The 26,091-nt window shown below is 43.7% G+C and overlaps 1 protein-coding gene across 3 annotated transcripts in view; it reads right to left on the bottom strand.

Annotated features, from left to right (window-relative positions):
• Positions 1 to 26,091, bottom strand: part of SV2B (synaptic vesicle glycoprotein 2B) — a 66,933-nt gene that overhangs the window by 10,424 nt on the left and 30,418 nt on the right. For all 3 annotated transcript variants that reach the window (XM_080651822.1, XM_080651820.1, XM_080651821.1), the window contains exons 2-8: positions 18,625 to 19,492; positions 9,899 to 10,079; positions 8,909 to 9,060; positions 6,772 to 6,905; positions 4,927 to 5,016; positions 3,519 to 3,629; positions 2,090 to 2,178 (exon numbers count right to left, since the gene is read on the bottom strand). In XM_080651822.1, the coding sequence (XP_080507948.1) occupies positions 2,090 to 2,178; positions 3,519 to 3,629; positions 4,927 to 5,016; positions 6,772 to 6,905; positions 8,909 to 9,060; positions 9,899 to 10,079; positions 18,625 to 19,075 (1,208 nt within the window). In that variant the 5' untranslated portion in view covers positions 19,076 to 19,492. The remainder of the gene's footprint in view (positions 1 to 2,089; positions 2,179 to 3,518; positions 3,630 to 4,926; positions 5,017 to 6,771; positions 6,906 to 8,908; positions 9,061 to 9,898; positions 10,080 to 18,624; positions 19,493 to 26,091) is intronic.

Genomic DNA, 26,091 nt, shown 5'->3' with positions numbered 1-26,091 from the left:
AGATAGCACATCATAGTAACAGATCTAAGGGGGGAAATTCATTACTATCTCCATAGATGCGGAAAAGGCATTTGATGAAAAACAACATTCATTCCTGGTGAAAAATACCAATAGATTGGGACAAATGAAATGAACAGTCCAGCCCACTGGGTTGGCTCAGTGGATAGATCGTAGGCCCGAAGCCTGAAGGGTCCTGGATTCGGTTCCAGTCAAGGGCACATACCTCAACTGGTGGCAGGCTCGATTCCCATCCCTGGTTGGGACACATGTGAGAGGCAACCAATCGATGTGTCTCTCTCACATCCATGTTTCTCTCTGTCTCTCCCCATCCCTTCCACTCTCCATAACATGTAAGAAAATGCATAGCCAAAACCGGTTTGGCTCAGTGGATAGAGCGTCGGCCTGCGGACTGAGAGGTCCCGGGTTCGATTCCGGTCAAGGGCACATAACTTGGTTGCAGGCACATCCCCAGTAGGAGGTGTGCAGGAGGCAGCTGATTGATGTTTCTCTCTCATAGATGTTTCTAACTCTCTATCCCTCTTCCTTCCTCTCTGTAAAAAATCAATAAAATATATTAAAAAAAAAAAAGAAAATGCATATCTCAGCTCCAAAGGGTGAGTTTTACTTAATGGAGAAACACTAAAGACATTCCTACTAATGTCAGAAATTTGACTAGGACACCCATTATCACCACTACTATTGAACACTATAGCATAGGTCTTAGCCAATCAGTTAGACAGGAGAAAGAACATAAAAATGTAAAAAAGCAAAAGGTAAAACCACTATTTGTAGATTATACAGTTTTATACCTAGAAAATTCAAAATAACCAACTCAAACAAATGGTCATGAGTCATAAAAAAACATACTCAATCCCACTCATAATAAGAAAAATGCAAATTAAAACCATACTGTGTTACCGTTCTCGCCTACCAGATTGTCAAAACCTCAAAGATTGCCAAACACCCTGTTGGTGAGGCTGTTGGGAAACAGGTGGTCTCAGACATTGCTGGGTAAAGGATAAAATTGTGCAATACCATATGGAGGACCATGGGTCAAGGTCTAAAGAAATTACTGATGGGTTTCCCCTCTTTGACTCCATAATCCCATTTCTAGGAATCTATTCCACTGATAGAGTTGCACAATACACAGTAGCCTCCAGACAGTGAGTCACTGTGGCAGTATTTGCAATAGAAGTCTGCAATCTCCCCAGGCGTGGAGCAATGAATCCCTGGCCGGATAAAGTGAGGTACTTTTCTGTGGAGGGCTGTACGGAGTGAGGAAAATCTCAATTTACTGGTCTGAGAGATCTCCAGAATATATTGTTGAGTACCTGGAGCAGATGCAACAATGTAGTCCTTTGAATAGGAAAATGAGGATGGCCCTGCTGGTGTGGCTCAGCAGTTGAGCATCAACCTATGGTATAAACCAGGGGGTCATGGTTTGATTTCCGGTCAGAGCACCTGCCCGGATTGTGGGCTTGATCCCCAGTAGGGGATGTGCAGGAGGCAGCCAATCAATGATTCTCTCATCATTGATGTTTCTATCTCTATCTCTCTCTCTGAAATCAATTATATTTGTGTGTGTGTGTGTGTGTGTGTGTGTGTGTGTGTGTGTATCTACACTAATAAAAGAATAAGATGCAAATTGACCATACCTCCATGATGCCCACCAGCCAATCAGGAGTGAGTATGCAAATTAACCCAACAGAGATTGTGGTTAATTTGCATATGCAGACAACGAGCGGGTGCAGGCAGGATGCTTGCATTGTCGCCATGGCAACAATGCAGGGTTCTGCACCAACCCAGACGCTCCAGACCTCTGGGCAGCGTGGGAAGGCGAAAAGACTGCTCCAGGCCAGAGCGAAAAGGCGGCTCCAGCCAGAGTGAAGGCGGTGCCGGCAGCCAGAGTAAGGAAGGCCCATTCTTGCATTCTTGCATTATAGATGTGACTAGAGTACCTTGCCTGTTATTTGCGGCTGAAAGCATCCAGTCCTATTCAGACTCCTCAAGTTAGAACTAATCACAATCCTCAGTTTAGAGATGAGGCCCGTGAAGCTCAGAGAAATTAGTGCATTTAGTAAGAACGTACCTTAAAGCCATAGTGAACCAGACCACGGCCAGAATCAGCGTGTTCATCCTGAAAGGCCCCAGCAGGCAGTACTGAGCATTATCCCAGACCTGAAACCCACACCAGACAACGGAGGTTAAAGGCAGGAACTGTGACTCAGCAGAACTCATTTCTAAGGGTTCCTAATGAATGGCCTAGGACAGTGGTTGGCAAACCGCTGCTTGTGAGCCACATGCGGCTCTCTGGCCCCTTGAGTGTGGCTCTTCCACAAAATACCACGGCCTGGACGAGTCTATTTTGAAGAAGTGGCGTTAGAAGTTTAAGTTTAAAATTTTTGGCTCTCAGAAAAAATTTCAATAGTTGTACTGTTGATATTTGGCTCTGTTGACTAATGAGTTTGCCGACCACTGGCCTAGGAAGCCATGGAGAGAATGGGCAATGTTATCTCCCACGAGTGGCAATCCTGTTCCAAGGAAAGCCTATTCTCTTCTTACTGGCAGGCCTCGACTTCTAACAGTCCCACAGCGTCTTCCCTGGAAACACAACAATATCCCATGGGTGTGATCAAAAGCACACTGAGTGGGCCCTGGCCGGTTTCGCTCAGTGGTTAGAGCATTGGCCCACAGACTGAAGATTCTCGGGTTTGATTCTGGTCAAGGACACCAGAATCCTTGGTTGTAGGCTCAATCCCCAGCCCTGGTCAGGGTGCATGTGGGAGGCAACCAATCGATGTGTCTCTCACATCAATGTTTCTCTCTCTGTCTCTCCCCCTCCTTTCCACTCTCTTTAAAAATCAATGGGAAAATATCCTCATGTGAGGATTAACACCGCCCCCCCCTGAAAAAAATGCACAGAATGGGGATTTCAAGCACTGAATATGCTTGAGTGCTGAGTCCTGCTCCCTGCCTGCAGGAATGGGTTGTTACTCCAAACATTAAAGGACCATGCACCAAGGTCACCAGTCTCAGCAGACCGGCCATCAGCTGCTTCGGTGCTCAACAGCTGGCTTGACTGTAGGAGCCACTTTTCTGCAGAAATGGCCTGGCCCTTTATGAAAACTTTCTCAGACATCACTAGCAAACCTCGGGGGGTGGGGGTAGGGGTGGGGGGCGGCCTTTATTTCACTCACTCCTTTCTTCTGATGGATTAAAGAGAAAATGCTAGAGAGAAGGATGTTTACTCAGATGACACATTTTTACCTACATTCAAAATCTCTGCCTTGGGAGGAAGTGCAAAGAAAAACTAAGATGTAAGAGAGTATGTGGCTCAAGGACTCACAGCAAGTGAGAGGTGGTCATGGGCTCAGACCCAAAGGTCCCCATGCAGGGCTGCTTCCTCCCCATCACACTGTCTTGGGTTGATGGGGATGTTCAAGACTTCTACTTTTTCCACTGAGGCTACAGCTTTCCACAGAGCCCCGCCTCTCAGCCACCACATGTCCCAGTCATACCTGCTTGAACGTGGTCTTGAATCTGACCAGGCAGCGCTGGTACCAAGTTCCTGTTGCGCTTTGGATCTCAAAGAACTCATCCATTTGCTTGGGAGTCTTGATGTGGGAAACCTGTAAAGCAAAGATGAGCTAGAGAATCTTACCCCTACTTTGTACCAGACTTTTCCATTTGTGGTTTCATGGAACTGACTTTATTAATGTATTGAGGTCAGAGGAGCCTGTGGTGACCCTCCAGTTCAGTGATGCTTAACCAAAGATGTGCACAGCATTTCTTCGGGATATTTATCCCACCGCAGACAAAAATGAATCAGTCGTATCCCTCAGTCAAGCCTTGAAGTTAATGGGTAATAATTCACTAAATTCCCATGTATGTCTGATTTTCCCACAATAGGGTTGACTCTACCTTGAAATTCACAAGTCTATCCTCAATGGTTATTAACATCACAGGAGTCTAGAACCCATGTAGGCAATAGTGTGTGTATGTGTGTGTGCGTGAGTGTATGTGTGTGCGTGTGTGTGTGTAAGTGTGTGTGTGTGTAATAGGGAAGTGGGGTTTGCTGTGTAGGACATTTTAAAAACACAACAGAACAACCCTAGCCAGTTTTGCTCAGTGATTAGAGAGCATTGGCCCATGAACTGATTCTGGGTTCAGATTCTGGTCAAGGGCACATCTCTCGGTTGCAGGCTCCATCCCCAGCCCAGTCGGGGTACATGTGGAAGGCAACCAATTGATGTGTCTCTCTCACATCTATGTTTCTCTCTCTGTATCTCTCGCCATCCCTTCCACAATCTCTAAAAAAAAAATCATTGGAAAAAAATCCTCAGATGAGGATAAAATAAAAAGCATGCTTATGGCCCTAGCTGGTTTGGCTTAGTGGAGAGAGCATTGGCCTGCGAACTGAGGGGTCCCAGGTTCGATACCGGTCAAGGGCAGGCTCAATCTCCAGTGGCGGTTGTGCAGAAGGCAGCCAATCAATGATTCTCTGTCATCATTGATCTATCTCTCTCTCTCTCTCTCTCTCTCTCTCTCTCTCTCTCTCTCTCTTTCTCTCTCTCTCTCTCCCTCTCCCTTCCTCTCTGAAAGCAATAAAAAAATATTTTTTAAAGAAGCATGCTTATGAACACTATGAGGTAACATATAGAATACTCATGAGAACTCTTAAGTAACACGTATTTGTGAATACATGCAATTATGTTACCTCCTCATGAATACAGCTAGTTTTTATCTTTCATTATTATTGGTACTGAAAAGGAAATCCATCAAAATGCAAAGAACTTATTACGATCAGAATGTCAGGGGTCTTACGCATCATAGACAAATTTTCTGGAGTGTGCTCACCTAACATTATTTGTCAGCAAACCAAACCAGAGAAGCCCCTGTTGCTGGCATAGGCGACCCCCCACTCACCGTGAACACCTTCTCCGGGGTCCCCTTAGCTCTCATGTTGGTGTCATGGACTTGCTTGAGAATCATCCAAGCTTCGTCATGTTTGCCCATCTGGTAAACCAAGGAAAGACAGGTGAGAAGCCCTTTGCTGATGAGTGCTGACACCTGAGTTTGAGGCGACGGGATGTGGACTTGTGACTATATAGGGCTTGTGAACGATGAGGACAGGTTTCTGTCCCCAGCGCACAGTGGAAGGATTATAAGGTTGTGCCTTCGAGATGTGAATGCTCAGTATTAACGTCATTTTGCACTGCAGCTACTGGAGCTGTAAGGTTGAACGGACTCCTGGGTGGAGGTCATTTAGTCACTGACAGGATAAAGCAAAGACACAGCATGGCATGAGTTGCACCGTGTCCCTCCCCCAAAAGATATGCTGAAGTCCTAACCCCAGGACCTCACAGTGTGACCTTTTTGGAAAAGGGATTGCAGCAGATGTAATTAGGATGAGGTCATTCTGGAGTAGGCGGGCCCCTAACCCATAGGACTGGGTCTTTATAAGAAGACAGCGTGTGAAGACACAGAGACACACAGGGAAGACACGTGTGATGACAAAGGCAGGGACTGGTGTGATAGAGCTTCGAACCAATTAAAAGAGGTGAGGCCCTGACCGGTTTGGCACAGTGGATAGAGCATCGGCCTGTGGACTCAAGGGTCCCAGGTTCGATTCCAGTCAAGGGCATGTACCTTGGTTGCGGGCACATCCCCAGTGGGGGGTGTGCAGGAGGCAGCTGATTGGTGTTTCTCTCTCATTGATGTTTCTGGCTCTCTCTCCTTCTCTGTAAAAAATCAATAAAATATATTTTAAAAAATAAAAATAAAATAATAAAAGAGGTGAGGAAGGATGCCCTTGGGGGCTCCAGAGGGAGTGTGGTCCTGCCCACACCTTGACTTTGGACTTTCAGCCTCCAGATGCTGAGACAACAAGTGTCCGTTCCTCTGAGCCACTCAGTTTGTGCTCCTTTGTTACAGCAGCTCCAGGACACTAATACACAGCAAAGGGTAACTTCTGAGATATCCCTGGTTAAAATCACTCCCTGCTGCCCAGCCGGTGTTGCTCAGTGGTTGAGCATTGACCTATGAACCAGGGGGTCACAGTTTGATTCCCGGTCAGAGCACATGCCTAGACTGCGGGCTCCATCCCCAGAAAGGGGCATTCAGGAGACAGCGGATCAATGATGCTCTCTCATCCTTGAAGTTTCTCTCTCTCTCTCCCTCTCCCTTCCTCTCTCTGAAATCAATAAAAATATATATTTTTTAAAAACCCACTCCCTGCTGCATCTGTCTCCTGGTCAGTGGGAAATTTCACTCTGAAGAAAGGTCAAGGAGGAGGCTCACAAGTGGACTCAGACTTGGGGCTGCAAGAGCCTGTGAGTCCTACTGCCCCTCTACCAGCCCAATCACGTCTGACCACTGCACGCAGAAGACCCCGAGGTGGAAGGCTCCAGGGACTCATCCCTCAGGACGCTGGGAGCTGCCTTTGGGTGAGGAGGGGTCCTGCATGGCTAAGAGTCCTGAAGCGACAAGCTTCAGCACAGATCTCCCAAGGAGAAATGTCACGCAGCTTTGCAGAGCCTCATTATCGGGACCCAGAGAGAGTGAGGGGCGGAAGCAACTCAGGAGGCCCCCTGCCCCTTGCCCAGCGCTGGGTGAGCTCCTGAGCCCCCTGCCTAGGCAGTCCATGAATCCAGGGCAAGCCACCATCACAGACAGCAAGCGAGGATGAGGGTCTAAGGGGCTGAGAACGCACAGCCAGCTCTGGGCGCTGTCCCACTGCCGCTCTGACTTGGGGCAGGGGCGCTGACTCACCTCCAGCAGAAACCGTGGGCTCTCGGGCATGAACCTCAGGGCCACCAAGGACACGGTGCAGGGCAGAGCGCAGACGATGACAAACACCCTCCAGCTGTGGTAGTGGTAGTGGGTGCCCATGCTGAAGCCCCAGCCTGCCAAGAAATGAGAGGGTGACACTCTCTTTGAGTGACCTTCAGGCACTGACTCTGCAACTGCAGGCCCAAGGGCATCGCCCGGAAAGTAGGTTCAAATGACCCCCCAGGAAGCAGGCTCAAGTGCAGACTCCCTGCTGTCCCCCTAAAGCTCTGAGCCCCAAGTCCGGGGTGAGCGCTAGAAGTCTGCATCCTGACAACCCCCTCGTGGGCCTGGCCTGACATTAACAGGGCCCCGGGTGAGGGCACAAACAGAGGCCACAGCCCATATTTCTATACATCCATTGAAAATTTTTTTAAATATATATTTATTGATTTCAGAGAGGAAAAGAGAGGAGAGGGAGGGAGAAACATCAATGATGAGAGAGAATATATATATATATATATATTAAAAAAAAGATATAGCCCTAGCTGGTTTGGCTCAGTGGATAGAGCATCAGCCTGCGGACTGAAGGGTCCCAGGTTCGATTCTGGTCAAGGGCATGTACCTTGGTTGTGGGCACATCCCCAGTGGGGAGTGTGCAGGAGGCAGCTGATTGATGTTTCTCTCTCATCGATGTTTCTAACTCTCTATCCCTTTCCCTTCCTCTCTGTAAAAAATCAATAAAATATATTTTAAAAAAAAAAAAAAAGATATGCCTGGAGCCTCCACTCGCTCAGAACACACACAGGACCACGTTTAAAACAAGGACACCAAGCCCTAGCCAGTTTGTACGGTGGTTAGAGCATGGGCCTGCGGACTGAAGGGTCCCGGGTTTGATTACTTCAAGAACACTTAACTTGATTGCAGGCTCAATTCCTAGCCCCAGTTGGGGTGCGTGAGAGAGGCAACCAGTGGATGTGTCTCTCTCACATCGATGTTTCTCTCTCTGTCTCTCCCCCTCCCTTTTACTCCCTCTAAAAATCAATGGAAAAAAATATCCTTGGGTGAGGATTAACAACAACAACAAAAAACAACAACAAAATGAGAGAAGTGTTGGCTAGCTTCAGGAGCAAGATGTCTGCTATCCCCATCACTCTGCAGGTCCTAAATCATGGCAAAGCCCTCACCCATCATCGGCGGTTTTCTGGAAATGATTTTGAAGGATGCTGATGGCATTTGTCACCCAGGATACACTCAAAAGACCTAATCAAATTCAAAACTGCTGCCTTCTCCCTACTTTACTCTTCACAAAACCAGCAGTGAAAGTTAACATTGCCAGGTCTCTGCCCAGAGAATCGACTTATCACAATTATCTGGATAATTAAATTGTCCCAGCTGACACCGAGACCTGGTCGTAAGAGCTGCTCTTGAGCCCTGGCTGGTTTGGCTCAGTGGATAGAGTGTCGCCCTGTGGCCTGAAGGGTCCCGGGTTCGATTCTGGTTGAGGGCACATGCCCGGGGTTGCGGGCTCGATCCCCAGTAAGGAGCGTGCAGGAGGCAGCCGATCCATGATTCTCTTTCATCATTGATGTTTCTATCCCTCTCTTCCTTTCCCTTCCTCTCTGAAATCAATACAAATATATATTTTTTTTAAAAAAAGAGCTGCTTTTGTCTACAAGAATCCTGCATAGGGGCTGGGGATTGTGAAGCAGCATCAGGATTTAAGGTCATGCCAGGGGCGTGACCTTGGCCAAGTCACCAACTTCTCTTGGCTTCTGTTGCATCATCTGTAACATGGAATTACCGGAGCCTCACTTGTTCAGGAGACCATGGCTGAAGGAGATTACAGGTGGAATTCTTTCAAATAAAAAAGAAGGGGAAAAGGAAAGGAAAGGCGAGAATTAGGGAGCAGGAAGGGGATGTGGGAGGGAGGGAAGGAGGACAGACTGTATTACTTCCTGAAACACATGTACTGAAATTAGCAAATGTGTCTCCAGTGTTGCAAGTTCTTTAGGAAGATCTCGGTCATACACAGGAACTGCGTGTGAGCATGGGGAATAGGCTGAGGACAGGAGATGTGTTTTGGATGCAGGTGCCATCGTAACAAGGGCCCCCGGGCGATTGAAGCCAGCGCACTCACCATAGTGTGGAATGATGCTCCAAGCCATGGCAGACGCATAGATGCCCCCGGTCATCCAGAAGATGCCCAACCAACTGAGGTGCTCCCCGCGCTTCTCCCGAGACAAGAATTCAGAGAAATAGGCAAACACAATGGGCAGAGCTCCACCAATACTGCAGTGGGGGAGGGCGGGGGAAGAGATGCCAGAAGGAAAGAATCAAGTCACACACTAAAAATGGTCACAGCAGAAACCGAGCGGCCTCTACCCCACCCCTAGGCTCTGTGGTGAAAGAACCAAGTGGATTTGAAAGACGGGTGGAGGCCCTAGCCAGATAGAGCATCAGCCTGCGAACAGAAGGGTCCTGGTTTGATTCTGGTCAAGAGCACGGATCTCAGTTGCAGGCTCCTCCCCGGCCCGGGACATGGTTGGGGGCGTGCAAGAGGCAACCAATAGATGTGTTTCTCTCACATCAATATTTCTCTCTCTGTCTTTTCCTCTCGCTTCCCCTTTCTCTAAAAAATCAATGGAAAAATATCCTCGGACGAGGATTTTTTTAAAAAGAAAGAAAGACTGCCGAAACCGGTTTGGCTCAGTGGATAGAGCGTCGGCCTGCGGACTGAAGGGTCCCGGGTTCGATTCCGGTCAAGGGCATGTACCTTGGTTGCGGACACATCCCCACTGGGTGTTGTGCAGGAGGCAGCTGATCGATGTTTCTCTCTCATCGATGTTTCTGGCTCTCTATCCCTCTCCCTTCCTCTCTGTAAAAAATCAATAAAATATATATATTAAAAAAAAAAAAAAAGAAAGAAAGAAAGACTGGCAGAGACAGGGTTATGTTATACTGACATTAACTGAGGGTAAGTTTCTAAGGGTAACTTCAATACAGTATCTTGGGAGTCAGACAAAAACCCAGTCCCGAGACTTTTTGGAGGTACCGCCCAGAGCTGGAGTTGCAGGAAAGACCGACCATTGTTCCAGGAGGGTCCAGCTGACGCGCCGAGACTACATACCCAATGCCTGAGATGAGTCGGCAGAAGAGGAAGGCTCCGTAACCCTGGACGAAGGAGGAGAGGGAGGCGAAGGAGGCGTTGAGGGCCAGAGACATGCTGAGGACTCTCTTTCTCCCCAGCTTATCAGCCAGGCCCCCCAGGACGAAGGCCCCCGACATCATTCCGAGGTAGACTATCATCCCTGTTGGGAAAGAGAGGGGAGGGGATGGAGAGAGAAGACAAACATTAGAGACCGGGCGATGTTTTGGAAAACCCAATGCCCCTTTTATTTTTTAATTTTGTTAAATCTTTATTGTTGAAAGTATTACATAGGTCCTTCTTTTCCCCCCATTAACCTCTTCCAGGCTGCTGCCATCCTTCCTCCGCCCCCAGGCCCTCACCACCCTGTTGTCTGTGTCCACAGGTTATGCATACATGCATACAAGTTCCCTGGTTGTTCTCTTCCCACCCACCCTCCCCTGCCTTCCCTCTGAGGTTCAACCGTCTGCTCCTGCTTCTATGATTCTTGCTCTATTTTTGATCATCTATTTATTTGGTTCATTAGGTTCCACCTATGAGTGAGATCATGTGATACTTATCTTTCTCTGACTGGCTGATTTCGCTCAGCATAATGCTCTCGAGGTCCATCCATGCTGTTGCAAATGGTAAGAGTCCTTTCTTTTTTATTGCCGCATAGTATCCCAATGTGTAAATGTACGATAGTTTTTTTATTCTCTCATCTGCTGATGGGCACGTAGGCTGTTTCCCAGACTTAGCTATAGTAAATTGTGTTGCTATGAACATAGGGGTGCATATATTCTTTCTGACTGGTGTTTCAGGTTTCTTAGGATATATTCCTAGAAGTGGGATGACTGGGTCAAATGGGAATTCCATTTTTAGTTTTCTGAGGAAACTCCATACTGTTCTCCACAGTGGCTGCACCCCACCAGCAGTGTACTAGGGTTCCCTTTTCTCCACAACCTCGCCAACACTTGTCGTTGGTTGATTTGTTGATGATAGCCATTCTGACAGGTGAACAGAATGAGGGGATCACTCATTGTTGTTTTGATTTGCATCTCTCAGATGATCAGTGACTTTGAGCATTTTTTCATATGTTTCTGGGCCTTCTGTATGTCCACTTTGGAGAAGTGTCTATTTAGGTCCTTGGCCCATATTTTAATTGGATTGTCCTCCTTTTGTTAAGGTGTATGAGTTCCCTATATATTTTGGAGATTAACCCCTTACCAGATATATCATTGACAAATACGTTCTCCCATGTAATGGGCCCTCTTATTATTTTGATGGTGGTTTATTTTGCAGTACAGAAGCTTTTTATTTTCATGTTTATTTTCTCCTTAGTTTCAATTGTCCTAGAAGATGCATATGTAAACATATTGCTATGAGAGATGTCTGAGATTTTGGTGCCTATGTTTTCTTCTAGGACTTCTATGGTTTCATGTCTTACATTTAAGTATTTTATCCATTTTGAGTTTACTTTTGTGTATGGTATAAGTTGGTGGTCTGGTTTCACTTTTCTGCATGTACCTGTCCAATTTCCCCAACACCTATTGAAGAGACTGTCTCTGCCCCAATGTATGCTCTTGCCTCCTTTGTCAATACTAATTGAGCGTAGCAGCTTGGACCATTTCTGGGGTCTCTGTTCTGTTCCATTGATCTATATGTCTGTTCTTGTACCAGTACCAGAATGTTCTGAGTACAGTGGCTTTGTAGTATATATAACTTGATATCTCATATTGTGATTCCTCTAACTTTGTTCTTCGTTCTTAAGATTGCTGCAGCTTGCCCTAAACGGTTTGGCTCAGAGGACAGAGCGTCAGCCTATGGACTGAAGGATCCCTCGATTCTGGTCAAGGGCATGTACCTTGGTTGCAGGCACATCCCCAGTATGTGCAGGAGGCAGCTGATCAATTTCTCTCTCATCAGTGTTTCTAACTCTCTATCCCTCTCCCTTCCTCTCTGTTAAAAATCAATAAAATATATTTTAAAAAAACAAATATTGCTGCAGCTATTCAGGGTCTTTTTGATTCCATATAAATTTTTGAAGTGTTTATTCTAGATCTGTGAAATATGCCATTGGTATTTTAATAGGGATTGCATTGAATCTACATATTGCTTTGGGTAATATGGACATTTTAAAGATGTTGATTCTATCAATCTCTGAACATGGTATATTCTTCCACTTGTTTATATCTTCCTCTATCTCTTTTTTCAATGTCCTGTAGTTTTCAGAGTACAGGTATTTTACCTCCTTGGTTAAATTTATTCCTAAGTATCTTAATTTTTTTGTTGCAATGGTAAATGGGAATGTTGATTTTTGGTTTTTGTTGTTGTTTTTTAGTTTCTCTTTCTGAGAGTTCATTATTGGTGTATAAAATGTTATGGATTTTTGGGAGTTAATTTTGTATCCTGCTATGTCTCCAAATTCATTTATTAAATCTAGTAGTTTTTTTTATGGAGTCTTTAGGGTTTTCTATGTACAGTATCATGTCATCTGCGAATAATGAGAGTTTTATCCCCTCCTTTCCAATTTGGATACCTTTTATTTCTTCTTCTTGTCTGATCACTATGGCCAGGACTTCCAGAACTATGTTGAACAAGAGTGGTGAAAGTGGGGATCCCTGTCTTGTTCCTGTTCTTAGGGGAAATGGTTTTAGTTTTTGACCATTGAGTATGATGTTGGCTGTAGGTTTGTCATATATGGCCTTTATTATGTTGAGGTATGTTCCCTCTAGTCCAGCGGTTCTCAACCTTTCTAATGCCGCGACCCTTTAATACAGTTCCTCATGTTGTGGTGACCCCCAACCACAAAATTATTTTCATTGCTACTTCATAACTGTAATTTTGCTGCTGTTATGAATCATAATGTAAATATCTGTGTTTTCCGATGGTCTTAGGCTCTGCAGCAGCAGTTCTCAACCTGTGGGTCGCGACAGGTCGCCTAAGACCATCAGAAAACACAGATATTTACATTACGATTCATAACAGTAGGAAAATTATAGTTATGAAGTAGCAATGGAAATAATTTTATGGTTGGGGGTCACCACAACATGAGGAACTGTATTAAAGGGTCGCGGCATTAAAAAGGTTGAGAACCACTGCTCTAGTCACACTTTGCTAAAAAATTTTATGAAAAAAGGGTGTTGGATTTTGTCGAATCCTTTTTCAGCATGGATTGATATAATCATGTGATTTTTGTCTTGCAATATGTTTATGTGCTGTATCACATTTATTGATTTGCAAATATTGTACCAGGCTTGCATCCCCAGAATAAATCCCACTGGTCATGATGTATGATCTTTTTAATGTATTTGCTGGATCCGGTTTGCTAAAATTTTGTTGAAGACTTTAGCATCTATGTTCATCAGGGATATTGGCCTGCAGTTCCCTTTCTTTACCACATCTTTATCTGGTTTTGGAATCAGGGTGATGCTGGCCTCATAGAAAGAGTTTGGAAGTGTCCCTTCCTCTTGAATTTTTTGGAATAGTTCGAGGAGTAGAGTTGTTAGTTCTTCTTTGAATATTTGGTCAAACTCCCTTGTGAATCTGTCTGGACTATGGCTTTTGCTTGCTAGGAGTTTTTTAATTACTGCTTCAATTTCATCAGTAGCTATTCTGATTCTTCCTGATTGAGTTTTGGAAAATTGTTTTTTCCTAGGAATATGTCCATTTCATCCAGGTTGTCCAGTTTGTTGGAATAAAATGGTTCATAGTATTTTATTACAATCCTTTGTATTTCTTTGGGGTCAGTTGTTACTTCACCTCTTTCGTTTCTGATTTTGTTTATTTGGGTCCTCTCTTTTTGTTTCCTGGTGAGCCTGGCTAGAGGCTCATCAATCTTATTTATCCTTTCGAAGAACCAGCTCTTGGCTTTATTGATCTTTTGTATTGTTTTTGTCGTTGTTGTTTGTTTTTTGGTCTCTACGGCATTTATGTCTGTTATGATCTTTATTATTTCCTTCCTTCTACTTGTTCTGGGCTTTTCTTCTTCTCTTTCTAATTTTTTAAGTTGTAGTTTTAGACAACTTATTACCAGTTTCTCTTATTATTTTTAGGTAGTCCTGTACTGCTATGAACTTCCTTCTCAGTACTGCTTTCACTGTGTCCCACAGATTTTGGATTGTTGTATGTTCATTTTCATTTTTTTCCAGGATGTTTTTTTATTTCTTCTTTGCTCTCTTTGGTGACCCATTCATTGTTTAATAGCATGCTATTTAGCCTCCATGTATTTGATTGTTTTTGAGTATTTTTATTGTAGCTGATTTCTAATTTCATGCCATTGTGGTCTGAGAAGATGCTTGATATGGTTTCAACCTTCTTGAATTTGTAGAGACTTAGTTTGTGTCCTAACATGTGGTCTATATTTGAAAATGTCCCATGTGCACTTGAGAAGAATGTAAATTTTATACCTTCGGGGTAGAATGTCCTGAAGATGTCAATTAGTTCCATCTGTTCAAGGGTATCATTTAGGATTGCTGTTTCCTTGTTGATACTTTGCCTAGAACAGTGGTCGGCAAACTGCAGCTCACGAGCCACATGCGGCTCGCGAGCCACGGTTTGCCGCTCTGTTGACAAATGAGTTTGTCGACCACAGGCCTAGAAAATGTAGCCAGTGATGTTATTAGGGTATAAAGTCCCCTACCATGATTGTATTGCTATCCATCTCTCCCTTGATATCCTCCAGAAGTTTTTTATTTTTTAATATATTCGTATGCTCCTGTATTTGGGTGCATATGTGTTTGCCAGAGTTATAGCCTCTTGTATCAATCCCTTTAAGTATTATGAAGTGGCCTTCCTTATCTCTTGTTATGGCCTTCACTTTGAAGTCTATTTTGTCAGATATAAGTATTGCTACCCCAGCTTTTTTTTTTTTAATCATTTCTATTTGCCTGAAACATTTTTTTGCCATCTCTTCACTTTCAGTTTGTGTGAGTTCTTTGTTCTAAGGTGGGTCTCTTGTAGACAGCATATATATGGATCATGTTTCCTTATCCATTCAGCTACCCTATGTCTTTTGAATGGAGCATTTAATCCATTTACATTTAAGGTTATTATTGATAGGTACTTGTTTTTTGCCTTTTTTATTCTTTATGCCTATATTCCTTTTCCTCTTTCTATTTCTTTTTTTTATAACAGTCCCTTTAGCATTTCTTGCATTGCTGGCTTGGTGGTAATAAACTCCCTTCGTCTGTTTTTGTCTGCAAAGCTCCTGATTTCACCTTCAATTTTGAATGATAGCCTTGATGGATATAGTATTCTTGGATTCAGTCCCTTGCTTTGCATCAGTTTCTATACTTCATTCCATTCCTTTCTGACCTGATGTGTGTCTGTTGAGAAATTAGTTGATAGTCTAATGGGAGATCCCTTGTGGGTAACTTTCTGTCTCTCTCTGGCAGCCTTTGAGATTCTTACTTTGTTGCTGACATTTGCCAATTTAATTACAATGTGTCTTGGTGTCTGTCTTTTTGGGTTCATTTTATTTGGGACTCTCTGTGCTTCTTGGACTTGTGTGACTCTTTTCTTCCCCAAGTCAGGGAAATTTTCTGTCATTATTTCTTCAAACAGGTTTTCTATTCCTTGCTCAGCTTCCTCTTCTTCTGGCACCCCTATTATGCAAATGTTGTTTCATTTCAAGTTATCCCAAAGCTCCCTCAGACGCTCCACCTGCTTTTTAATTGTTTTCCAGTTGCTGCTCTGCTTGGATGCTTTTTTCTACCTTGTTTTCTAATTCGCTGATTAGGTCCTCAGCTTCTTCTAGTCTACTGTTGAAACTTTCCACTGTGTTCTTTATTGCAGCTATGTCATTCTTCATTTGCTCTTGATTCTTACACATGTTGGTTAATTTCTTATCCAGATGTTTGAGCATCCTTATAACCATTACTCTGAAAACTGTAGAAAAGTATTTGAAAACACTTAGAATTCACTGCTAAACTTTTGCAAACTGTGTATAAAAGTGTTTGAAAACAGTTAGAATTCACTTCTAAAGAGCTGCAAACTGTGTAGAGCAGTGTTTGAAAACACTTAGAATTCACGTTTAACAGAGCTGTCAGTTGTGTAGGAAAGTATTTGAAAACACTTAGAATTCATTCTTACTGCATTGGATTTCAGTAAACTGTTTCACCACAGTTATAATTACTAAATGATACATATCCTAATGGTGTGATGAATGCTCCAGCAAGCTCCCCAGGTGAATGAAATTATATTACAGTATTTCACAGAAGTTAACAGCTTTCCACACACTGGGTTAACCTATGTATTCCTTCAAAGTGTGGACCATCTTACCAATAGACAAAGCATGTATTTACTCTATGATAACGTATAAACAATATATTCATAAACACTACTAGCTAACTCTGTCTGAAACACTGTCGTTTTCATGTTTTAAAAAGCTACGCATTGCGTAAGAAAGTGTTTCCAAACACGTAGACTCCTCGTTTTAAAGAGGGGGCACTGTGTAGAAAAGTGTTTGAAAACACTGTATTCTTGATTTAAGAGGTGCTTATTGTTTAAGAAAGTGGAAGCACTTGGTATTCTTGTTTTAAGGAGTGTGTTTTGTGTGTGAAAGTGTTTGAGAACAGTAATAATTACTGTTTTAAAAAATGCTCATTGGTTAGGAAAGTGTTTGAAAACATTGCACCTAATCCCTCACTATCATGCTGTTCTCAGAATTTCCACAAGAGGGCTCTGTTGCACCTAATCCCATATTAGGGTGCTGTTCTAAAAAAATAAAAGAAGATGAAAAAGAAAAAAATATCCTGGGATGAGGATTAAAAATAAATAAACAAACAATAACCAAAAAACTACTAAAATTGTGTTGGTGTTTAAAAGCTCCAGTTGACAGCCTTGCTTCTCAAATCATTTCTTCTGGTTGTGTGTATTCAATGCCTTTTCCCCCCAGGGATAATTCTTTATGCAGATTTAAAATTTTTTATCCTAATTTTATTTGTAATGGCTCTGTATCAGAGGCCAGCAAACTACAGCCTATAGGATAAACCCTACCCACTGTCTTTTTCTGTAAATAAAGTTTTATTAGAACACAGGTACGCCCACTTGTTTACATAAGGTCTAAGGCTGCTTTTGTGCTACAGAGGCAGAGTTGATTAGTGGTGACAGAGACCATCTGGGCCCACAACGCCTACAATATTTACTATCTGGGCCTTTAGAAAACATGTTTGCCACCACTGCTAGAAAGCAAGTACTGGGGACCAGAATAGCACAGGTATTTCATAACCTGTCATAAGTCTCTGTGTTTGTTAATACCTGCTCTATGTAAGCTCATTGAGAGGCAAGGATTGTGTCTGTCTAGTTCCTTATTTTCTCCCCAGGGGATGAACACAGGGATGAGCACATGGAATACAAGTAGCAAATATTTGTTGAATGAATAAACTAAGTTGCTAGATAGATTTTTAGTTCTTGGGGGCCTTTAAGTAGGTTTCAGTCTTGAGTCAGAACCTGACTCCTAGTAAGCTTTCAATAACTGTATGTTTGCTAAAGGATCCATTGCATAGCCTCTACATTTGGAGAACGAATGGGTTTTGCAGGACATTTAATGACCAGGACAAATCCTTATCCATATTCTGATGAATCTCTTCTCTGCCACATTCCTTTCTCAAATTTCACAGAATCCTTGCTGCATCCAAGACCTGATGGATGACACCGGCTCTGAGGGTGCTCGCCTCATTGATTTGCAAAGCTGGGTCTCCACCCTACAGAATCCATCTGTGCTTTACCACGTGACTCTCAATAGCCTGCAGGGCTCCGTGGGTGTGCTCAGCCCAGCATCGATTCCCAAGACATGTGGGCATTGGGCCTACTCACACTTGCATACAAGAGAAACCAGCAGCGGAGTGGATTCTGGAAGGACACAGAGGAAAGCACAGAGTGGAAGAGATCTTGGCCTGCCACTCACAAAACGTATTTGTCACTTGGATATAGAAAATGGTTTCATATGAAGGAGAGAGAGCTCGACCAGCATGGCTCAGTGGTTGAGCATTGACCTATGAACCAGGAAGTCACGGTTTGATTCCCGGTCAGGACACATGCCCCGTTGCAGACTCAATCCCCAGGAAGAGGCATGCAGGAAGCAGCCAATCAATGATTCTCTCTCATCATTGATGTTTCTATCTCTCTGTCCCGCTCCCTTCCTCTCTGAAATGAATAAAAATATATACATTAATATGAAGGAGAGGGAACTCAGACTCTCAATGAGGGCACAAGATTTGGAAAAAGAACTAAGAGCTTGCCCTAGCCAGTTCTGCTCAGTGGGTAGAGCACCGGCCCGAGGACTGAAGGGTCCCAGGTTTGATTCTAGTCAAGGGCACATATGGGAGACAACTAATTGATGTTTCTCTCTCTCTCGCACATCCATGTTTCTCTCTGTGTGTCTCCCCCTCTCCTGTCCACTCTCTCTAAAAATCAATGGAAAAATACCCTCGGGTGTGGATTAACAACAACAACAAAAAAAGAACTAAGAGCTTAAGTATCAAACAAAATTGAGTAGAATTCCAAGCGCCAATACTCATTAGCTGTCTAAATGTGAGCCAATTAATGAATTTCTCTAAGATAAAAAAACACCTTCATGGCAAATTGTGTGTCAAATGATGAGGTTGAAAGGATATTACGACAGACTTAAGGTGCCTACCACTGACAGGTGCTACATAAATGTACTGTTCTTTCCCCTTCATATTTTAATGCCAGGAAGAGAATGATCTTTGGAAATTTCCACTTACCAAGCATTCCTTTCTTGGAACTGGACAGACACATGTCCTTCTCTGCACTAGGCAGGGCAAAACTCACCACAAACACCTCCACCCCATCAGCCATCAGGGCCAAACCCAAGACGAAAAAGAGGATCCACTGGAAGCGCCCGTGGCCACACTCGTCCATGATGGTCTCATACTGATGAGCCAACTGCTCCTCATCTTCCATCCTTTCAGCCATCAGGTCTGCCTGGCCCCGAAGGTCATCCTCCCTGGAGGACGCCATCTTGGTCTTCTTGGCCTTGACATCATCCGGGTGAGGGATGCCCTGGTACTCCCCCTCATAGATCTCATCCTCCTCGTCATGGCCTTCGGTAACATCACTCTGTGCATCCTCCTCCGGGTTGGACTCATTGCCGGGATAGTAGCCATCAGTGTGGGCATAGCCCTCATAGCTGTCCTGATATTTGTAATTATCCATTCCTTGGTTCCGCAACTGCCTGGTCACCTCTCAAGCTATATCTTATTCACTGTTGTCTCTACGTTTGGGCAGTTTCAATAACCATCATCCATTCTATGTGCAGAGGTTTAAATGTAGAATGTGTTTGTGTGACTTCTTAGGTAAAATGTAACACCTGTATTCTCCCTCTATGTCCCTCAATTAGAGCAGATTGGTGCAAGGCAAACCTAAGTATCCTTTTGCACTCAATGTCTATTGGAAGTCTGAAAATTTTCAAATTCTGGTCTGTCTCCTTCAGAGACCCAGAGATGTTGTGTTTTGGTGTGGGGGGGTGCGCGTTGATTAGAAATTGGTCCAGCTGGGTTCCTCAACAAGGTGCTGGCAGGAACTGGCAGCTTACTGACTGGCCTGATTCGTTCTGTTACTGAAGGTGATGGCCTGGAAGTACAAAGAGAAAGAGAAGAGGATTACAAACTGCTAAAAGTCTCACAAACACTCTCAGAATTAAACATATTTACTAATGCCAGTGCTTCATGTGGAAAGTGTAGGAAATCTTGATGAGACATTCAGATTCATGGTGAATGAATGAGGATTGAATCAGTGAGACAACGAATAAGGGGAGAAAGAACAGGGTCAGAGAAGCCCTTTGAAGTGTTGATTCACCCATAAAAGGGGTCAAATCTTGTATAAGAATGAAACAGCCCGGCCAGTGTAGCTCAGTAACTGAGGGTCAACCTATGAACCAGGAGGTCATGGTTTGATTCCTGGTCAGGGCACATGCCCGGGTTGGGGGCTGGATCCCCAGTAGGGAGCATGCAGGAGGCAGCCGATCAGCGATTCGCTCTCATCATTAATGTTTCTCTCTGTCCCTTTCCCTTTCTCTCGGAAATCAATAAAAATATATTTTTAAAAATCAAAATAAATTTGATTTCAAAGAGGTTTTTGTTTTGTGTTTTTTTTTCTGATATGTCTTTGAGTTAACATTCAACTGGATGGACAGAACATCTGTTTCAAAAGAAAGCTCCAGGGACAGGACAGAATAATTTCCAATATCAGATCTCTTTTAAAATGAAAGAAACTTTTATGAATATTTATTGTCATCAAAGTGGACCCGGAATAATTTTATTATACTGACATTAATAGATCCAGTATATATGTCTGTTCTCTTGGGTAGATTTATGCAAAATAGTCTGAGAAATCTTAAGACACCGTGGTGACATTTTGACTTTGAGCTTTTAAGCAAACATGTGAGGAGATGAAAGGTATTTGCTTCTGACTGCTTGAATTTTGAATAAAGTGGTGAAGGTCAGATAGATAAATTGGATGCCAATGATAAAATGGAACATATGGCTTTGAAGTAGCGAATAAGTCATGAATCGGCACTTTTCAAGCTCACAAAGAAGCACCTGACCAGCAGTGGAAAAAAACAAGCTAAAGAAGAGAGAAACTGGGGAACAAAAAGTCCTGGGGTGATGGATCAGAAGTCAGTGTAGGCTCCAAGAGCAGGACCTTGGGGAAAACGTGAAGAGAAAGGGATATTTTATTATTTATTATTTTTTAAGATAAAATATTTTTATTTTTTAAATAATTCTTTATTGTTGAAAGTGTTACATATGTCCCCTTTTTTCCCCCCATTGGCCCCCTCCAGCCCGCCCCTGCCCCAGGCCGTCACCAACCCATTGTCTGTGTCCATGGGCCATGCATCTATGCATGCAAGATTGAGAAAGGGGTATTTTAGAGAGCATTACCAAAGCAAATTTTTCCCACCCAAGGAATAAATCTAACCCTAACGTTAACAATAACAGTAATACTAACCCATCAAACCTCACAATATCTGACATCCATTGCTCATGATGCCCAGGTAAGGTGCTAATAGGTAGCATTTATTGAAAAGTCACTATGTGCCAAGCATTGTGCTAAGCATTTTATGAGCTTTCTTTAATTCTTAAGCTTTGGAGGTGGGAATCACTATCATCCCCATTTTTCACATGAGAAAACAAAAGTGCTGAAAAACTAAACAACTTGCCGAAGGACATGTAGCAAATCAACGGGGGTGCCCAGATACAAACCCAGAAATGTGACTCAAAACCCATGCTCTTCACTAAAAAACTGTACTTTGGTATCCACAATAGAATAAATTGCTTGAAAGTTGAACAAAAATTTGCATACAGTTCAACCTAATATACTTTTAGATTTAAGGTCTTAAAAATGCCTATAGGAGAAACCAATATGGCGGCATAGGTAAACACCTGAACTTGCTGCCTCACACAACAACTTCAAAACTACAACTAAAAGACAAAACAGACATCATCCAGAACCACAGGAAGACTGGCTGAGTGGAAATTCTACAACTAGAAGGAAAGAGAAAAGCACACTGAGACTCAGAGGAGGTGCGGAAGGCAGAGGTGCAGAAGGCAGAGGTACGGAGGCGCGCATGCAGAGAGGGCTGGCAACTGAGTACGCAGCTGGCTTTTTCAAGCCAGAGGGAGACACAAGCTCCCAACTGCTCTGAACTCCAGTTCCAGGCGAGACTCAGGGGACCCAGACTCATACAGTGAGAAACTGGACTGTCTGGCAGCAGGCGGAACTCGAGGGCAGCTTTCTCTCAGAGGTGCTTGCAGCGATTACCACAGGACACTGAGACCCGGGGCCTCTTAGGGCAGGGCTGATGGGAAGCCATTGCTGTTTGCTCTGCCCTGAGACTCTGCTCCATCCAAGCTGTGCACAGAGGCTTTTGCATATGAATGGCCTGGTCCTTTGAAATCTAAACTTACCTATCAAATTGCAGCTGAGTCAGAGAGACCCAGAACATCCAAAGAAGGTCCAACGCCCCACAGCAGCTTGCATTGTTTCACAGCTGGGCCTCATCTGGGCACCTCCAAAACCCAAACAAAGAAGAGGAATCTGCAGATCTCTTCATAGCTCCTGCTGGGTGGCCTCAGGCAGAGGCTAAATTGGATCTCCTTGGAGATCCAAGAGCCAGTGTACCCAAGGGTCAGAGTAGGACCATCCAGATTACAACTCCTCGGATCCATAAGGGACACACTCAGGGGGCAGACTCGGTGAGCACCAAAGCCCCACTGAAGCAAGTCTTGCCTCATAAGGGTGTCTCCAGCACAGAAGTTCTCCCAGCACAGACACAGCTGATCCTCACAGCCAATTGGCCTGGAGGTCAATTCCTCCCAGTGATACCAACAACAATCAAGGCTTATCTATAACAAGACTGTGCACACAGCCCACAAAGGGGTGCACCAAGAGTGTCCACCTCAGGTAACTAGGGAGGCTGAGCAACTGGGCCCTATAGGACACCTAGCACACAAAGCCACTCTATCAACTCAGGGAAGCAGCCAAAATGCAGAGACAAAGAAACAGATCACAAATGAAAGAAATGGAGGAAAGCAAACGACTGGATATAAAATTCAAAACCACGGTTATAAGGTTTTTTCAAGAATTTTCTAGAAAAGGCCAATAAATTTAGTGAGACCCTAAAGGATATGAAAAAGGACCAACTAGAAATTAAGCATACACTGACTGAAATAAAAAATAATATACAGAGATCCAACAGCAGACTAGAGGATCGCAAGAATCAAGTCAAAGATTTGAAATACAAAGAAGCAAAAAATACCCAACTGGAAAAGCCAAAAGAAAAAAGAATCCAAAAATATGAAGATAGTGTAAGGAGCCTCTGGGACATCTTCAAGCATACCAACATCCAAATTATGGGGGTGCCAGAAGAAGTGAGAGAGCAAGATACTGAAAACCTATTTGAAGAAATAAGGACCGAAAACTTCCCCCACCTCGTGAAAGAAATAGACTTACAAGTCCAGGAAGCTCAGAGAACCCCAAATAAAGGGAATCCAAAGAGGACCACACCAAGACACATCATAATTAAAATGCCAAGAGCTAAAGACAAAGAGAGAATATTAAAAGCAGCAAGAGAAAAACAGTTAGTTACCTACAAGGGAACACCCATATGACTGTCAGCTGATTTCTCAACAGAAATTATGCAGGCCAGACGGGAGTGGCAAGAAATATTCAAAGTGATGAATAGCAAGAACCAACAACCAAGATTACTCTACCCAGCAAAGCTATCATTCAGAATTGAAGGTCAGATAAAGAGCTTCACAGATAAGAAAAAGCTAAAGGAGTTCATCAACACCAAACCAGTATTATATGAAATGCTGAAAGGTATTCTGTAAGAAGAGGAAGAAGAAGAAAAAAGTAAAGATAAAAATTATGAACAACAGATACATATCTATCAACAAGTGAATCTAAAAATCAAGTGAATAAAAAATCTGATGAACAGAATAATCTGGTGAATATAATAGAATCAGGGGCATAGAAAGGGAGTGGACTGACAATCCTCCGGGGGGTGCCGGAAGAGACTGGACAAAAATCATACACCTATGGATGAGGACAGTGTGGGGGGTGGGGGGGTGGGGTTAGGGCAGAGGGTGGAGTGGGAACCGGGTGGAAGGGAGCTATGGGGGAATAAAAAGAGGAACCACTGTAATAATCTGAACAATAAAGATTTTTTTAATGCCTATAATGTAAATATACATTTACTAGAGGCCCAGTGCATGAAATTTGTGCACTGGGGGGAGGGGGGGTATCCCTCAGCCTGGCCTGTGCCCTCTAGCAGTCCAGGAGCCCTCGGGGGATGTCCAACTGACAGCTTAGGCCCGCTCCCCATGGGCAGTTGGACATCCTTAGCGCTGCCACCTCTCATGACATGTGACCATCCATCTAAGCGCCATCTAAGCACCGCTGCTGCGCTCGCCAGCCAGGACCCAGCTTCTGCATTGAGCATCTTCCCCCTGGTGGTCAGTGCACATTATAGTGACTGGTCATTCCACCATTCGGTCAATTTGCATATTAGCCTTTTATTATATAGGATACCTCTCTCTCTGTCTCTAATGTGCAGCCCCACTTCCTTCAATACTAAAATCTCATATCATGAACCATTCAGATTCTCACCAAGCCTTTCCTTTAAAAAAAAAAAAAATATATATATATATATATATATATATATTTTATTGATTTTTTACAGAGAGGAAGGGAGAGGGAGAGTTAGAAACATCAATGAGAGAGAAACATCGATCAGCTGCTTCCTGCACACCCCCTACTGGGGATGTGCCCGCAACCAAGGTACATGCCCTTGACCGGAATCAAACCTGGGACCCTTCAGTCCACAGGCCGACGCTCTATCCACTGAGCCAAACCGGTTAGGGCACCAAGCCTTTCCTTGCTTAGAACCGACATCACAGGATTGTCCCACAACCCTGGGGATAAGAATCCTGTAGCATCAGAAACTGTCTTTTTTTTTTTTTTTTCCATCAGTTTTGGGAACTGTCTTAACCTAGGTAGTGTTTTCTTCCTTTAAGCGCTGCTTCTGAGTAGCCTAAGGCTTTTTTTAAGTTTTATTTTAGCTCCTTATCTTTAAATAATGACTCACCCAATTAACCCATTACATAAATAATGGACAAGTGGAATAATCCATTTGACGACCATCTTGAGGTTGTTACTTCTCTGAGTAGAGGGGTTGTCATCTGTCACTTTTTCCATGTGGGAGTTATGGTTGAACATTTATTGGGTTATTTTTAAAGTAATGTAAGAAAATTCATAGCATCTGGTCTCTTAGAACCAGAGAGAATTTAGTTCAAGCTGGATTATAAGTCTCTGCAATCTCTCTATCGAGAGAGAGAGAGAGAGAGAGAGAGAAAGAGAGAGAGAGACAGAGAGAGAGAGAGAGAGGGAGAGGTGTATATATATATGTATATTTACATTATAGGCATTTTTAAGATCTTAAATAAACACTGAAATTTTGCACTTTCTTCTTTCATTTTGAAATACTTACACATCTAAAATGTAAGATTGTCTAGAACCACCTATGACTGGCCTTGTGATTTTAAAAATGCATTCAAACTAAAAACACACTGACACTTCAAAATAAATGCAATTGAGAGAAGCAGGCTTGTATAGAACAGAGGCGGCGGCTTCTCCTAGGGTTGATTTAAAGCAAGTTCAAGTCCCTCCTTTCGGAAACCTCTCATGACATGTGACCATCCATCTAAGCGCCATTGTGATGGAAGACCTGCTGTGCTTCACGTCCTGCGCTAAATGTAGTGCCTCCCATTGTGGCAGGCACACAGCCAGTGCTCACTTAGTATTTGCTGAGCGTATGCAATACATGAATAACTGAATAGAAGGGACCTCAACAAGCTCGAAATCTAGACGTTCCTATTTCAAGTGTCTGAAATAAGATGATGAAACCTGGATCAGTTCCATCGGTAATGATAGCCCTGCTGATGCTGAAGGCCCTGGCCGTGAACTTGATTCCTTTGTGGGCCGGTCAGCTTTGGTGATTCTGAGCCACCACACTGAGCGATACACCCGGCTGGGCCATCTCTCACGTGTGTGCCACTGACCGCAGGGGCATCACGTAAGATGGGTCAACACAGAGTCATACCTGGATAAACTAGTCCAACTGCCTGTTCTCAGAGGACAGGAGCGTCTCTTTGGGTCTTTCATTTAAGGAGTTCCTCTACCGCCTTTAAAAATGCCATTTGTGCCCTAACCGGTTTGGCTCAGTGGATAAAGCATCAGCCTGTGGACAGAAAGGCCCCAGGTTCGATTCCGGTCAAGGGCATGTACCTTGGTTGCGGGCACATCCCCAGTAGGAGGTGTGCAGGAGGCAGCTGATTGATGTTTCTCTCTCATCGATGTTTCTAACTCTCTATCCCTCTCCCTTCCTCTCTGTAAAAAATCAATAAAATATATATTTTTTAAAATGCCATTTGTGAAGGGGGAAAGCCACAATTCTGTTAGGTATCAGTTAACCATGAACCAGGCTCAGAGAATACAGAGCTGTCAAGTTTGGAAACCGTCACGGAGAATTATCATTCATTTGTATATCCAGGGGCCCTAAGATTTGTGCTATTGCCTAATGTTTGTTGACACATTCAACAGCCTCTTTTGAGCACCTACGGGGTGCCAGGCACTGGGCAAGGCTGGAGAGATCCTGCCCCCATATAGTC

Source organism: Plecotus auritus (assembly GCF_963455305.1).
Source record: "Plecotus auritus genome assembly, chromosome: 15".
Taxonomy (NCBI): Eukaryota; Metazoa; Chordata; class Mammalia; order Chiroptera; family Vespertilionidae; genus Plecotus; species Plecotus auritus.
The sequence above is the reverse complement of the archived record's forward strand: the minus strand, read 5'-3'. Positions and strand labels throughout refer to the sequence as shown.